This window comes from Mizuhopecten yessoensis, unplaced genomic scaffold, assembly GCF_002113885.1.
Source record: "Mizuhopecten yessoensis strain PY_sf001 unplaced genomic scaffold, ASM211388v2 scaffold6719, whole genome shotgun sequence".
NCBI lineage: Eukaryota > Metazoa > Mollusca > Bivalvia > Pectinida > Pectinidae > Mizuhopecten > Mizuhopecten yessoensis.
This window is the reverse complement of record NW_018406690.1, coordinates 1,113,782-1,131,165: the sequence shown is the minus strand read 5'-3', so window position 1 is coordinate 1,131,165 and position 17,384 is coordinate 1,113,782. Positions and strand designations below refer to the sequence as shown.

Here is a 17,384-nt window from a genome sequence, read left to right as displayed (position 1 = left end):
ATAAGATATTGATTTATATATAAGCTGTTTTTCATTTCATATTAAGGCATTTTAATTTTGATTAGGATTGTATGTCCTGCTTATATTAACGACCAAGAAAAAAAGAGAATTATCTCCCTTGTATTGTGAAAATGAGAAAAAAAACATTTATCATCTTTGTTGTGTTGGAATTACTTCTGATGTGATATTTCTAGCATAAGGTTATGTTTTAAAAAGATCCTTTGATGAGATGAAATGTGTTTGTTTGGCCGTCAGGACTCTGAAGGAGACAGTCCACTCCACGATGCCATCAGTAAGAAGCGAGATGACATGATATCTATCCTGCTGGAACACCATGCAGATCTGACCATAGCCAATAACAATGGCTTCAATTCTCTACATCATGCTGCACTGCGGGGCAACCCAAGGTAGGTACTGCATGTGAGACAAACTTATATATATCGCAACCCTTTACCTGTTATCCTGTCCTGATATGTAACGACAATATCATTTATATGCTCTGAACATCATAAAGAACATATGTTATGTCAACATACGTATAAACCCTAGACTAAATCTATATAATGAAAATGATGACGAAAAGGACACCAATAACTAGACTCAGAATGACCTAGATGAAAACTTTAAACAAGTGAATGAATTCACACACATTATAAAGGATCGCTACAGGTCCAATTTTTAAAGCAGAAGGGAAAAAAATCACAAAGTTTGAAGGAAATATCAGTTTATCACAACTAAAAAAAAATTATTAGAAAAGACATTTCAGGTGCATTGTCTTCATTGACAGTGTCTTGAATGTGTATGATTGCTTAAATTTATAATTAAAACTTATATATAGACTTTAAATCGTCATTCAAATGACAATACAGTATATTGATAGTGAAACATAGGAAATGCTACCACAAAATTGAGATTTCACACCAACAACAGTACACTTGTCGTTAGAGCAAACGAAATGCATTAGATATGATACAGATATCAATAAAAACATCAACATCAACATCACACAGAAATGGCAGGAAATAAAGTGTTCCCATTTGAAATATACATTTCCTTATATTAAATCCATATATAAATGAAGAGTAAAAACTCCTGAAGTTTGGATTTCATAAAGTATATATTCTTTTTGGCCTATTATGCTGGTAGATTTAAGCCTGTTAGGCAGGTCATTGTAAGGACGTGTGTCTCTTTGACTATTACATGATAAAGTTGAGTGACAATGATGGTCAAGTCAGTTGGAAAAATATGCCATTGACAATAAGTACCTAAGGAGCAAAGATCAAGCCCTATTATGATGGGTCTAAAATACAATAATGATTTATTAAGAATACTCGGTAGATAGAAAAGTTCAATAAATGTCCATGAAAAAAATGTAAAGATATGCATAATATGTTACATAATAGTACAGTTTTTGAAGTTGATTAACTTTCTTTTTAAGGTGAAAAGTATTAAAATTAAATGATTCCATGCAGGCTAGCTAAGCTATGGTACAAGTTAAAGTGAAAAGTGTGTCTGAAAATGTGATAAGTGTAATGAATATGATATCCGTATGATAAGGTGGAGAATCGATGAAAAACAACAATAGAAAAGGTTGTGAGGTTCCAAATTGTTCAGTAAGCATAAGCCACAAAGAATGAAAAAGATCCACGCATCAGAAGAGTTCTGTATTTTGAATGCCCATATGAAGTACTGCCGAGGATGGTCAGGAACATGTTACAACATACTCTGTTTACATCAAGGATGATGTTGTATTTTGAAGGTTGTTGAGTTCAGTCTAGTACATATATATAGATCACTGGTCTGTGAGGTAGACACTTGTTATGGTTCCTCTTCTGATCTTCTATTCACGTTTTAAATGTGTGGTGGCCTGTTTCTAGCAATCTGACTAAATGTCTAATGGAGGACTGTTTTTGGTTTGTGATAAAAGTTGTAAATATGGCTTACACACTGGTGGTGATTATGGCAGCGTCAGTGTTTAACATTTAAACATTTTTTTCTCTCAAAAACAAAAAACTGTATAAAAATCAAAACTGGAATATATTGACCCCTTAACAGGGACATAACAGCCCATATCAGATTTTTCAGCATCTATATTTCATAAGAATTTGAAAAATGATGGACGATATTAATATCAAAATGATGTTTCTTGGAAGCTTTGTGCTACATCATTGAGGACTTGTATTTCTTTACTCTACCAGCTGAACATGAGTGGTGTTAATGTGTTCAGTGAATTAAGAAAAAGAAATGTTCAGGTGCAACAGGAGAAACGTAGAAATTTGTGGAAATGAATGTGAATCTTGTAAAAGATAGCACCCAAACCTTGTAGAGGTTTATATGGTATTCAATACATACTCCAGAGCTCATTTTTAATTTTGATGATTATACAATGTGTTAATAAAGTTTTTAATTTAAGTTATTTGAATATTTATAAACCTTAGAACATACCTATGGGACTTAATTATACTTACTGGTATATACTATATATGAGATATACTGCAGTCAAAATGATAATGACATTGTTGGCAAACTAAGTGTGGAATATACCCCATTTTGATATAACAGCAATGCTACACTACAACAGTTAGCTTGACACTAAAACATCAAATTACAAATGATACAGAACTGAAGTTATATCTAGCAATAAACTGATAACACAATATTATCCGCCAAGGGTCAAACTACTCTCACATACAAGGGGTCAGTATAATTGTACTACCATACAAAAAGATGAATGTAAAAATGATTCAGACTCCTCCATTCAAGGGTCAGTTAGATAAGAAACATTAAATAACTAAAAATCATTAAATAAATTGCATGTGATGATTATGGGAAACTGACTATAGGCAGTTATAAACATTAATGTAAAACAAGAAAAATTTGGTGTAGGTAAAATTATATTTGAAAATCTGCATCTGAAATTATAAAAATAGTGATCAGAGTTAATAATAGAAACCCTGCATCCCATATTTCTTTAAAAAACAACAACAACAGAATATGTTTTAAAATTGAAAATAATCAGCTGCCCACTTGTTTCTTTTGAGTATTGTGAAAGTTTGTAATGCATGCTTGTTTAGTGCTGACCTACAGTTCTATGTGGAGCTGTACGTATTAGGTTAGTACTGACCTACAGTTCTATGTGGAGCTGTACGTATTAGGTTAGTACTGACCTACAGTTCTATGTGGAGCTGTACGTATTAGGTTAGTACTGACCTACAGTTCTATGTGGAGCTGTACGTATTAGGTTAGTACTGACCTACAGTTCTATGTGGAGCTGTACGTATTAGGTTAGTACTGACCTACAGTTCTATGTGGAGCTGTACGTATTAGGTTAGTACTGACCTACAGTTCTATGTGGAGCTGTACGTATTAGGTTAGTACTGACCTACAGTTCTATGTGGAGCTGTACGTATTAGGTTAGTACTGACCTACAGTTCTATGTGGAGCTGTACGTATTAGGTTAGTACTGACCTACAGTTCTATGTGGAGCTGTACGTATTAGGTTAGTACTGACCTACAGTTCTATGTGGAGCTGTACGTATTAGGTTAGTACTGACCTACAGTTCTATGTGGAGCTGTACGTATTAGGTTAGTACTGACCTACAGTTCTATGTGGAGCTGTACGTATTAGGTTAGTACTGACCTACAGTTCTATGTGGAGCTGTACGTATTAGGTTAGTACTGACCTACAGTTCTATGTGGAGCTGTACGTATTAGGTTAGTACTGACCTACAGTTCTATGTGGAGCTGTACGTATTAGGTTAGTACTGACCTACAGTTCTATGTGGAGCTGTACGTATTAGGTTAGTACTGACCTACAGTTCTATGTGGAGCTGTACGTATTAGGTTAGTACTGACCTACAGTTCTATGTGGAGCTGTACGTATTAGGTTAGTACTGACCTACAGTTCTATGTGGAGCTGTACGTATTAGGTTAGTACTGACCTACAGTTCTATGTGGAGCTGTACGTATTAGGTTAGTACTGACCTACAGTTCTATGTGGAGCTGTACGTATTAGGTTAGTACTGACCTACAGTTCTATGTGGAGCTGTACGTATTAGGTTAGTACTGACCTACAGTTCTATGTGGAGCTGTACGTATTAGGTTAGTACTGACCTACAGTTCTATGTGGAGCTGTACGTATTAGGTTAGTACTGACCTACAGTTCTATGTGGAGCTGTACGTATTAGGTTAGTACTGACCTACAGTTCTATGTGGAGCTGTACGTATTAGGTTAGTACTGACCTACAGTTCTATGTGGAGCTGTACGTATTAGGTTAGTACTGACCTACAGTTCTATGTGGAGCTGTACGTATTAGGTTAGTACTGACCTACAGTTCTATGTGGAGCTGTACGTATTAGGTTAGTACTGACCTACAGTTCTATGTGGAGCTGTACGTATTAGGTTAGTACTGACCTACAGTTCTATGTGGAGCTGTACGTATTAGGTTAGTACTGACCTACAGTTCTATGTGGAGCTGTACGTATTAGGTTAGTACTGACCTACAGTTCTATGTGGAGCTGTACGTATTAGGTTAGTACTGACCTACAGTTCTATGTGGAGCTGTACGTATTAGGTTAGTACTGACCTACAGTTCTATGTGGAGCTGTACGTATTAGGTTAGTACTGACCTACAGTTCTATGTGGAGCTGTACGTATTAGGTTAGTACTGACCTACAGTTCTATGTGGAGCTGTACGTATTAGGTTAGTACTGACCTACAGTTCTATGTGGAGCTGTACGTATTAGGTTAGTACTGACCTACAGTTCTATGTGGAGCTGTACGTATTAGGTTAGTACTGACCTACAGTTCTATGTGGAGCTGTACGTATTAGGTTAGTACTGACCTACAGTTCTATGTGGAGCTGTACGTATTAGGTTAGTACTGACCTACAGTTCTATGTGGAGCTGTACGTATTAGGTTAGTACTGACCTACAGTTCTATGTGGAGCTGTACGTATTAGGTTAGTACTGACCTACAGTTCTATGTGGAGCTGTACGTATTAGGTTAGTACTGACCTACAGTTCTATGTGGAGCTGTACGTATTAGGTTAGTACTGACCTACAGTTCTATGTGGAGCTGTACGTATTAGGTTAGTACTGACCTACAGTTCTATGTGGAGCTGTACGTATTAGGTTAGTACTGACCTACAGTTCTATGTGGAGCTGTACGTATTAGGTTAGTACTGACCTACAGTTCTATGTGGAGCTGTACGTATTAGGTTAGTACTGACCTACAGTTCTATGTGGAGCTGTACGTATTAGGTTAGTACTGACCTACAGTTCTATGTGGAGCTGTACGTATTAGGTTAGTACTGACCTACAGTTCTATGTGGAGCTGTACGTATTAGGTTAGTACTGACCTACAGTTCTATGTGGAGCTGTACGTATTAGGTTAGTACTGACCTACAGTTCTATGTGGAGCTGTACGTATTAGGTTAGTACTGACCTACAGTTCTATGTGGAGCTGTACGTATTAGGTTAGTATCATGTCATACCCCAGATATACTAATGGAAGCAGGAACAATCCATAGAGCTGCAACATGATAAAATTCCTTTATGAATAACGTCTACTGAACAAATACTCCTGAAGAAGTCCATAGCAAATAAGTGCATGGTTGTGTAATGGAATTCATTTGAATTATGTAAATATCTTAACTTGAGTAGATCACACAGTATTGTTTGTGAATACTGTCGTTACTTTTACATAATATCTTACTTGGCTGTGTTTAAATATTATTTTGAATTGCCATGCCCCCTTTGATCATGGTTTGTGACTCTTTATGACTTTAGGTATTTGGTCTGATGATTTTTGTTTGTGGTCATCTAATTATCTCCCCTTTGGCCAGCAAATTTCATTTGTTAAACATGGCATACAAGGATCACCAGAAATATTTCATATCTTTTTTAAACTAAAGTAAACTAAATAAACTGCTTTGGATCACCTTCCAAAATTATTAAGATTCAATTTCTATTTCATTTGGTAAAGAGAATGACATAGTAAAGATGTACATGTATGATAAAATACATACAAAAGCAATAAAATTGACATCTAAAGTTGGAGATCACTGGATGGTATTTCAAATTTCTTGTCTATCAATAAATCATATCCTCATTTTATCATAGTTGATTTACCTATCACTAGCCTGTTTAAGTATTAGGTGATAGATTATGATCCTGCACTAAAAGGTTCTCAAGTATCTATCAACAGAGAGCAACAGAAAAATAGTTATGACCAGAATAGGCTTACAAGGTTTTATCACTAGGGTCATTGAGATGGTGAAAGCAGCCCTAGTACTTTGTTTTCTCTCAAATATGTTTTAGTTCTCTGGTAAATGTTTTCATTTTGTGTTGTAAGGGTACCCAACTGTGCATGTTATCACATTCCATCATTAAAGGTTGAATATATTTGTCTGTATTGACTTCGGTTTTGTTATTACCAGTCTCCTTCATTCTCCTGTGTAGGAAAAAAATCATCTTTTTGTTTTCCTGTGCATCTCCCTTTCATTCTCATTAGTTTTTGTCTTTCTGTTATATTGTCTGTCCATCTTGTCTGTTTCCTGTCATCTTTTTCTGCAATCCTATCTATCCGTGCATTGTTAACCCAATATTTCTGTAATCGTGAGAACAGTCTCCGGTGTATATCTGATTCTGATTGATTGTCAGTGGTGAATGTCTGCCCAGACCTGTGCCATAGATACTAGTGAAAGTACGGCCCACATACCTGGCATAGGATTTTGGCATCCTTCTTGTAGCAACATAACATCACCGGGGATATAAATAGATGGGTAGCAGCAGACGAATCTACGTAGTTCTGTGTTTTACGTATTACAGCTTACATAATACAAATCAATGGACAACAACAGACGAATCTATGTAGTTCAATTTTTACCCTCATCACATGTTGAAATCACCCTTAATGCGATATTTCTTGAATTTCATATGTAGGTTGCCTTGGTCCTTAGTTGTGCATGTTTATTCTTTAGACCGATTGGAAGAACAAAATGGCTACCAGGTGACAATCTTTGATTTTGATAGTTTAAGTTTGTTATGGCTATTTTTCAAGAAGCCATTTTACAGATCTTTCCCAAGTTTTTCATATAGATTACCCCTGGTCCTCAGTTGTACATGTGCTATTTTCTGATTAATCTGAAAAATAGGATGGTCACCAGACAGCCATCTTGGATATTTTGACAGTTAAAGTTAGCTTCTCAGGAAGTACTGAACAGATCTTTCTGCAAATTTCATATAAAGGTAGCCTTGTTCCTTCATTGTGCGAGGTTTTATTTTCTAGACTGATCTGTCATCAGAATAACAAGATGGCTGCCACAAGACCATCTTTGAATATGACTGTTAAAGTTTGTTATCATCATTTCTCAGAAAGTACTGGAGGGATCTTTTGTAGTGTCTGTCTAGGGTCCTTTCAACTTGTCTCTGAGTTACTGTTAACCCATTGCCCATGAAATCAATGTCCGCCCAGTGTTAATTCACCCTTCTCATTTTAATAACTTATTTTATTATGCTGTTTATTAATATTCACTGTTATGATAAATTCACTCTCATTATGAAGGGTGAAAAAGACGAAAATTAAACTGCAGTGAAAATTTCCCTGTATACAGTATGCATATTTCATTTACAGCTTTATTGGGAAAAGCTGGCCACCAGGGAGACCTCTAACTGGCAATACCTGTAGTATGATATACCATTTTGTAATTAGGTAGAACAGGTGATTAAGTTATCAGTGTTAAGTAACATTGTATCATGTTTAGCTCATCGTCTTATTTGATAGATAATAATAATGAAGGTTACATTTTCTGATAAAAAATATGTTATTTATAAAAGATAGGTTACTGAAAAGTAATTGATGAATGAAATGTCTATATACCACTGTTAGTTCAGTCCTATTTCAAACCTGATCAATTTGATTAAAGTTAATTAGCTTTTCTCTACATTAAACATAAAACCATAAAGGAAAATAAATAGCAAATTACTACAAACATCTGTATTTTATCTGTGATCTCATTTTAGTGATAATCTTATTTTTGTGGTAAACTCATTTTAACACTTTTCATGTGGACTCTGAAGGGCTAATATAAGTAAAGCAGTAAAATGTATATGACATTTAGCAAAAAGGATGTAAACACATTCATAGACAGTTCGTAAACCAGGATATATATAGATCTTATGTAAGCCTTGTTGATCTAACTTTTGATAGGAAATATGCCATGTGCAGTATGATGCAAAGTAAATTTGTAGTGCACTTTCATTAGTATGTTTATTTTAAATCATTTCTTTTCTGATTTTATAAAAGAAAAATTACTTAATGAATTAAAAAAGCAGTTTTGGTAAATACTTGTACTGGTTGATGTCACTAAGCTACCTGAAGCCTCCTGCTGTTTACAGTTGCACAGCAGATATTTATATATAACTGAAGACAAAATAAAATAATGGTCTGTCTATAGGATAGAACTACCCTGTCATAAATATGTATCCATTTCGGTAAAAATGCATTGTAAAAAGATTCATGTAGCAAAACCAATACATGTTGATACATGATTAAAAATATGTTAAACGATAGTCAAGTTTAAATATATATATATATATCTGTTTAAGAGTATAAATAATTTGTGCACTTAATTACAGGAAGGCAAGGTTTTGCATTCAAAGAGATTAACGTAAGAAACCTACATGTAATTGCATTTATAATTTTTTTTTGATAATTAAAGTTATGAAAAGATTCTTGTAACACAACTAGTGTTGGGAATCGGTTGTTATTTTATAATCGATGATCGGCTATAATCGGTTAAAGTATTTCGATCAATTTTCGATTATAATCGGTTAGCAAGGTTACCCAAATTATATGGGTGTTGCAATGTAAAATCAAGGGTTGACTTAGTATGTCCACCTGATACTAAACGCCATTTTTTATACACTTTTAACTTTAGCCTTTAACTTGGCCGAAAAACTTATTTGTAGGGCTTTACCTCATAACAAAGCATAAGTAGTGTTATAATTAGGTGGATGCTAAACACATATCAATAGAAAAGAACATGCAATAATTTCAACCGATTATAATCAATTATGGAATTCCATAATCGATTAATCGGAATCGGTTGTGTAACCGATTAGTTTTCGATTATAATGGATCATCGGGACAACACTAAACACAACCAATACGTGTTTATATGTGTCGTCTCGATGACTAGTATGGTATGTACTCTGTCACCTTCATCAGACAAATGACCAGTGAAGCATATCTAAATAAAGGTGTACAAGTTGTCCATTTGACGACTAGTATGAGTTGTTCACATAAACCAATGTCGATTTGGCTATGCTGTATGTAGCATACACAAGGTGCAGTTTTCATACATTCCCTATCCATTAAAAGTACATTCTAACTGGGGTTGACATAAGAATTGTATCACGCCATGTTAGTCATGATACAGGGATTCTCTCCTCAGCAGCTGGATCAGATGATGTCGTTCCTACCTCATGTAAGGATTCTGTAATACTCTACAGGGACCCATCCCTGTCACTGCACCCCACCCTGTGGCAGCAGTTACGTAATCTAGGTACAGATAACATAGACTGATATCATATTCTTACACTGAAGATGACCTAACCAATGTTTTTCAGGGTCAAAATTCATGATCAACAAAAGATATAGCTTAAATATGAAGACTTTTGTAGGAGATGGGTGTTGTCTTCAAGAATATGATATGTTTTTGGAAAAAAACGACACGTTTCAGTTTTATTATCATCAATTAGTGTTTAGTTGATAAGACTTTTTATCTTTTTTTCTTAAAATCAAATTACTCTGTCTATAGTACTTAACTGTATCAAGAAGCATAATGTATATCTGATACCTTACTGTTTGTATGAAGAAAAGATTGAATGTTGAAAGAAAAACATATAAAATAATTATAGTATTTTCCGCCTCGTAATGACCACACTGTATCCATCTTGTCCTGTAGATTTGGAAATAAATGTCTTCCTTTTGCACAACTTCTCTCTGCATTTGCTTAACTTCCAGCAGCATATCTCATTTGTACTACATATTCCATTTGCCTAACTCAGGATCAGTGTTACAAATCCATTTGCCTAACTCTGGTACCCGAGTTACTCCTGCGGTACTTAATGGTACAAATCCACAAAGGTAAAATAACACTTAACAAATACATAACTCCAACCATCTACAGAATTTTCTTGTATTTATGATTTTAATATCCCAACTTTTTATGTCCGATTGTCTTCTTGAACATATACTTCTTCCTTGAAAATTGGTCCTCTCTGCAATAGAGATGAAAGCTTAACATCATTTTCATGCTTCATATATATATATAAAGGATTGCAATATGTTATTAAATTTCTGTTTAAAATTGGTCACAAGAAATGGAGGCATGTTTATTATTAAAGATATTCAGTGTCAAATTATATCAGAAATCTTGCTTCAATATTGCAATATATCATAAGCTAGTTATCTGATAACATTACCTAGTCTTTTGTTCTCGTGTAACTCTCTTGGGTCAGTTGTGCACCGGATGTGTCGTGGTACTCTATGTATTCATATTCTTTTGTAATTGTTTGGTCTCATGATCGTGTTACAGCACAATTACAAAGATGCTATGGAGAATTGAAAGCTTAATCTAGCTGAACGTTGTGGACAAGATAAAAATTATTCTTCCAAAATTGCCACTATTTATCAACTTTCTATATAGATGTAGCAGTTTGACAATTTACACTTAAACTACGGGATCCTCCATTATCAACATTCATTTGTAAAGTAGTGCCAAGATAGATGCTAAAAACTTACTAGTGGTTAGCTGTATGATCATTTTGAATTAATTTAAGTGAAGTGGTACGAAAATATTTGAAGAATCATAAATTTTAATTTTGTTATAGGCCTGTTACATGAACAGGTGTAATTTTTTCAAACTAATCACTTCAGACAAACTCCCACACAACCTGACTCAACATATGTAAAACCACAATGTCGCCCACACATGAAAAATTTGTAATAGAAATGTTTCACAACCTTTGAATGCAGTTTTGATAGTGTTAGAAAAACACGATAAACAACTGTCACTCATTGTGGAACCCCCTTTTAACAACAGCAGCTACAGCTGGACCTCAACACAAACTTGAATATCTGGGTCATGGTACTGTTCCAACAACTTTTGATATTAAACGATGTAACCTAACTGGGAAATTAGTAGTTGTTACCTCTGTAGAAAACAAAATAACAAAAGTCAGGAGTTTGTTGGTATTGTAGTAAAAAAAAAAACATATCGTCTTTTGTAACTATGTAAACCAACCAGATTTAATCAAATTAATTAAATTTTAGGGGGACATATGGAAATTTGTTATTGTCTTTTCATGTTAGTGAGCTTCTCTGACCATTATTGTGATATTTAGCATCTTGTTATTTTTTGTTAGCCCCAGATTCATGAAATATTTTGTTAAAAGTAGGTTGTGGGTTGCTTTTAAAGTTTGACAAGAGTCAGCCATGTATGATCAGGTCTGCTCGTGTCCATTGTTATAGGCCAAAACTGTGTGGGCAAAAAATAGGTACTTATCTGTGACTGTCTAGTTATCCCGAAATCTTTGTGAGAACACTGAAATTACAGAATATCTTAACCAAAATGCTAAACTTCATCTTAACCCTTAAACTGTCCTATAGACCATGTCTTAACCTCAATATTGGCCTAAGAACTGTGTCGCAACCCTGATTATGTCTTTTAGTTAATTTCTTAAACTTAACCCTTATTCTGTCCTGTAGATCTTGTCTTAATTCTGTCATATATACCTTGCTGACATTCTGACATCTTGAAGGCTTTTATGATGTAAGATTACATCAGATTATGGAAGGTCAGCCCAGTCAAGAAAGTCTGTTCCATGTGTGCTATATATTATAGCTCCTTTTTAGGGCCCCTGATGCCAGGCTCCCTTTTTAACCAGTTATAAGGCTGTTTTTAAGCCATTACTAGGGCCCAAGTGTTCTGTTGGTAATTAAGACCATGTGTTACCAACACTTAGGTCATTCTCTGGCTTTTTAGGCGGGAAACTTGTCACCACTGCTGGCCTGTAATACAATATCTAAACCAAGGCTTCCATCATCTTTATACGAAATTTCTTACTGAAAATTGACTTACCCTTAGGATATGGTTTCTTTTATCATACTTCTATTGTTGAACATATAATTAAGTGTTCAGGTTAAAGATAAAATGCATGTGCTGAAATATGAAATTGTCGTGTCTCCCTCAAGCCATGTCCATATTCCAACCTTTTACACATTCCAGCACTGTGTCTCCTACTACAAGCTAGTTTCGTGTCCACCCAGAGTTGTACACCCATACCCAGAGTTGTACACCCATACCCAGAGTTGTACACTCATACCCAGAGTTGTACCCAGTAAATCATCAGTTGTTATCATTACATCAACACCCACCAGTGTCCTGTAGTTCCTATCTCTAATTCATCCAGAACTTACACCTACCCTATCTATAGCCACCCCATTATCTACCCTATCTATAGCCACCCCATTATCTACCCTATCTATAGCCACCCCATTATCTACCCTATCTATAGTCACCCCATTATCTACCCTATCTATAGCTACCCATTATCTACCCTATCTATAGCCACCCCATTATCTACCCTATCTATAGTCACCCCATTATCTACCCTATCTATAGCTACCCATTATCTACCCTATCTATAGCCACCCCATTATTTACCCTATCTATAGCCACCCTATTATTTACCCTATCTATAGCCACCCCATTATCTTCCCTATCTATAGCCACCCCATTATCTACCCTATCTATAGCCACCCTATTATTTACCCCATCTATAGCCACCCCATTATTTACCCTATCTATAGCCACCCTATTATCTACCCTATCTATAGCCACCCCATTATCTACCCTATCTATAGCCACCCTTTTATCCTTGTTTCTCAATTATATGTACCTCTGAAAGCATTATCTCTTGTCACCTTGAAATAATTTGTCAATGCATACATCAGCCCTCCTCTATGTATACAACATATCGCTGGGTGCTTCCCATTCATAATCTCGAATTTCATAATCTCCAATTCATTTTCGTACTCCATGCGGAGACACTTACCCCACAGGAACATAACTCAAGTGCATGATATTGTATTCTAACATCTCATATGAATTATCAGATGCAGACATTATACAGTTGCAGTTTTCTTTTTACGAAAAAATTAATAGTAATTTGAAGACTTCTAATTAGTACATACATGGCTCTGCACTGCAATATTCAGCAGTGAAGATAAAAATCCATCTTACCATTTCATCAAGTAAACTTTTCAAAATGGCGGCATTGACAAGCTAGTGTTTGACACACTGACTTTACCACAGATTTAACATAGAGGGCCCATTAAAGGCTATGTTCTAAAGAGAGTGTAATCTGAAGCCATTTTCATGAGCTGCTGTTCCCTACATGTGCTAGCTGGTAATCAGATCTTGCCAGTCACCTGGCATTGAGCTCTCCACTACATTCCTCTGAGCCTCCAGACCCAAATCTACATCCATAAACTCCTTCTTACACATATTTGTACAAAGTCAATATGGCACGTGTGATGTCAGGAATTTTATTGGTATCATCAGTTTTATGAAAGGTCAGATCATATACGATATTACTTACTACTTTTGCTTTGATTTGATCATAAAATGGCATATTTTTATATAAAAATGTCTGGTTATATGGAAAGTAGGATATCCACTGCACTTATAGAACTGAAATTAATATACTGATGATGATGTATTCTTTGCTTGGTTACATGTAATCTTCAGTGTATCTGCTCCAATTACACATGCGAGGAAGTTGGTTAATGTGATGGTAGATCACATGATTAATTGGATTCCAGTCCAAAGGCATTCATTTCTACGACTAATTTGTTCAGTACAAAGAAGCCTAATCTGTATATAGTGAAAGTAACAGCAGGCATGTACTAAGATAGATATATCAAATACTAAGTCTGCCATTTTGAATTGTAATGTCAAGGACAGATCATGCGTTTAGTAAAATATACAGTGCACAAACTACAGTAGCAGCCATTACTATACATAACGGTACACATTTGTATTATATTCAAAATGGCCGATATGCCTTGGAGCTACTGCAATGTAGCTCATTTCCGAGGGAAAGTTGCACACAATACAAGATACATTGATAGGGGTAGGATGGATTTCGGATCATGCTCAGTGAGGGTGCATTAGGTCAAACTGTCTCAGGTTATTGACTATTGATCCCTATAAACAGAGTATATGAGGTGATATAGCAGATGCAAGTGTAAGCTATGCCAGCAGCGCCCTCTGGTGTGAAGAATGCCACTCACAGCTGGTTGAAGGGGACCAAATGCTTGTGTTTCTGTACTTATTTGGCCCGGTTTCAACCAACTACAAAATAGCAGACACATAAATGTGTTCTGGCTTACAATACTCTCGAGCTGGCTGGGAAACAAAATTGGAAGGGGGGGTAATGATGTCAAAACAGGAAATGAAACCAGGAAAGAAATTATAACATCTATATATTCAAAACCAAATTGCATAGCAATCAGTCAAATTTTAAATTAAAAAAAATGTAAAAAAAAAATAATACAAAAAACAACAGGGTTGCAAACAAAACCCTTTCAACCAGCAATATGAGTAGTAAAACAGCAAACATTCACACCAACTTCAAACGGCATAGTATCAGTATAGTAATGCAGTATTACTGTAGCGCTGCTAACAAATATACAACACTATGGCATATAATGGTACAATTACTAGCTCTTAATGTGCGTTGGGTTATGGATATGGGAAACAGATGTATGTCTATAACATTATACAGTTAGTTTTACACAGAAATGCTTTCTACATACAAACATTAAGATTTACTACCTAAGGACAATTGTAGAGTAACATAGAAACGCTTTTTTGGATATATATTTTGTGTTAGATCTGCAGCATGCACTAGTTTTACAATAGGAAAGTTCAGCGTCAGGTATAGATCTAGTCCTTTCTGTTTTGAAGCAATACCCTAATATATCCCACTGACAATCGCAATATAATAGTTCAAGTATTTTATCAAACTCTTCCTATAATGATGTTGCATTATTGATCATAGAGTCTCGCATTTAGTTTAGAATGTTAAAAATATTATTTCAGTGAAAATCTTTGTAAGTACTAAATGCCACTATTGTCAATAGTGCCATTTTAAATGGTAATTCATTTGATGAATGTGACAGCCCTAATTATAGCAATGATGTAAGGGGGTCTGATAAGATCTGAGGGTAAGGAGGGGGGAGACTAGTGACATGGCCGAAGCATTAGGTATCACAGTGTGACAAGCAGGACTGCCAGGGTTACATGCACCAGTTAACTTAACAGATTCCGTCTGATTGGTCATACTGACAGTAATCTAATAAAGTTTTCTAGTGTCCTGGCAGTGAAAAGCAGGTCAGGGTAAACACAGTAAAGTTTGAAGCTACTCGCAGTTCAAATCAATGTAAATCACACCACACACAGTTTAAAATGTCCCAAAGGAACATTTGGTTAGTACATGTTCATTTCATTGTAAAGCAAAGTGTTACAACAGCAAGAGGAAACATTCCCTGTAAAATAAAGACAATAAGTAGGATTAAGTACTAGTTGACTAAGACGCTCACTATAAAGCACACATCTAGTTGTAAAAGACTTACATCCTGTGCATTAAGTGACATCCATCCTTATGACCATTACTTCCTAAAGACTAAACAAACTAGGACCAGCCTAGTACTGTAGTGGTAAGCCTGTTCTCCAGGCGACTGTGACTTCCCCCAGTGACCATCAGGTACTAATCTGCAGAGACAATGCCCTACCTGTGTACATTATAAACACATACACACGTACATCGTTACTACGCCGGTGTGTGCATTACAGTTAGCCATCTACCTCACCCACAATATGCATATAGATATTTGGCAAAGAGATTGGTGTAGCCTTGTTAAGCACGCAGGACCTTGCAATATATAGAACAGCTCATTGGCTTCCCCCACTAGACGGCCAGGGATACATGCCTAAAGATGTACACCGCCCTAGTCTAGTCACATCCCGGCTCCGTCATACTGCGGGCATGCTCCAGTGGGGCTCTTGTTGCGAGAAATTGGCGATGTTGGAAGGAATTTGATGAATCTACGCGCAGACCCCCTGCAAAGTGCTTGGGTTGTGGGATACTTCTTACTGATAGAGTTATCTGATGTGTACCTGCAGGAAAACTTTACCCAGAGCACATTGTGTACACCTATATTGAATACACTTATGTGATGCAATAAACAGAAAATTTAAAACTTTAAAAAGTTCAAGCTCTACCTTGAAAATGAATCTATCAAAAAACGAATCCAAAGTTCATAAGATATATATATTTATCTGGCTCTTTTCACTGAGCTCATTTTGAAAAATACATATTTCGAAGTGAAAGTAGCATAAAATTTGACATTGACCTAGAAATTAAATGAAAGCCGTATGAAGGTGTGAGTTCACCAAAGCAAATGTCCTACATAGGTGTGAGTGAAATGTTGTAAAAGTAGGTCACCGAGAGTGAGTCCAGAATGCCACTACTATAATGCTGTGTATAGTAAATAATATACCTGACCCTCCTGTATATAAACTCTTCCTCCTCTTCCATTATCGGCTGCCAATAATTTCCACCAACACAATGAAAGGTAGACCAACCATACAACAAGCTCTATAGATAGTGATATACTGGCATTTGGAAAGTGTGTAAGAAAGAGGTAGGATGTATTTATAAGAAAGCTGTGTATATAGGATATAACAAGTATAGCATTAACTTGGCTTTGATCAAGTTACATTTGGGTTGAGCTGACTTGGGTTGAAGTTAGTTGAGTAAGTTTGGTTATGCTGGGGCCCCTAAGTTACATATATGGCTGCCAGGGTTAGGGTGAGGTTCCAACTGTCTATCTTGGACCCCGCTCTGCATATAAGGCCATAGACCGACCTTCCCAGCTCACCAGATCAATTGTGAGAGGTATCTTATCTGTCCCGCCTCCCCAGCTGACTAAACTCAGCTAGTGGCAGATGTGGCTTGTCAGTCGGTAGGGTTTCTGGTAAAGGAGCATTTTAGGGCTCCCTCCCCTGGATTACTATCTCTTGATAGGTATCCTGCCAGGCCCCATATCTAGGGTTCTCCCGAGGAGTTATGTCCCCTTTTTATGAAATTTCATGTAGCTCTATCCCCCTTCCCCCCTTCCCTTCCTGATGTATAATGAATCATTAACACCAAACCCCATACATGTATGTCAAATACAGGACTGCTGTAGGTGTAGGTAGGGTGTGGGTATAGAATACTGAACACCAAAGCCCCACCCCTCTCAATCA

General features: G+C 36.0%; 1 protein-coding gene and 1 long non-coding RNA gene across 4 annotated transcripts in view; one reads left to right on the top strand and one right to left on the bottom strand.

The window, feature by feature from the left end:
* Positions 1-17,384, top strand: part of LOC110452524 (E3 ubiquitin-protein ligase MIB1-like) — an 84,326-nt gene that overhangs the window by 14,843 nt on the left and 52,099 nt on the right. For all 3 annotated transcript variants that reach the window (XR_002463199.1, XM_021501115.1, XM_021501113.1), the window contains exon 13: positions 256-407. Coding sequence is in view for 2 of the 3 variants with exons in the window: in XM_021501115.1 (XP_021356790.1) it covers positions 256-407 (152 nt within the window). In the remaining variant the exon portion in view is untranslated. The remainder of the gene's footprint in view (positions 1-255; positions 408-17,384) is intronic.
* On the bottom strand, positions 10,196-16,751 carry LOC110452528. The gene is made up of 3 exons (XR_002463200.1): positions 16,637-16,751; positions 15,710-15,848; positions 10,196-10,287 (listed from the first exon to the last, which is right to left on the bottom strand). It is a non-coding gene; the product is annotated as an uncharacterized LOC110452528 (long non-coding RNA).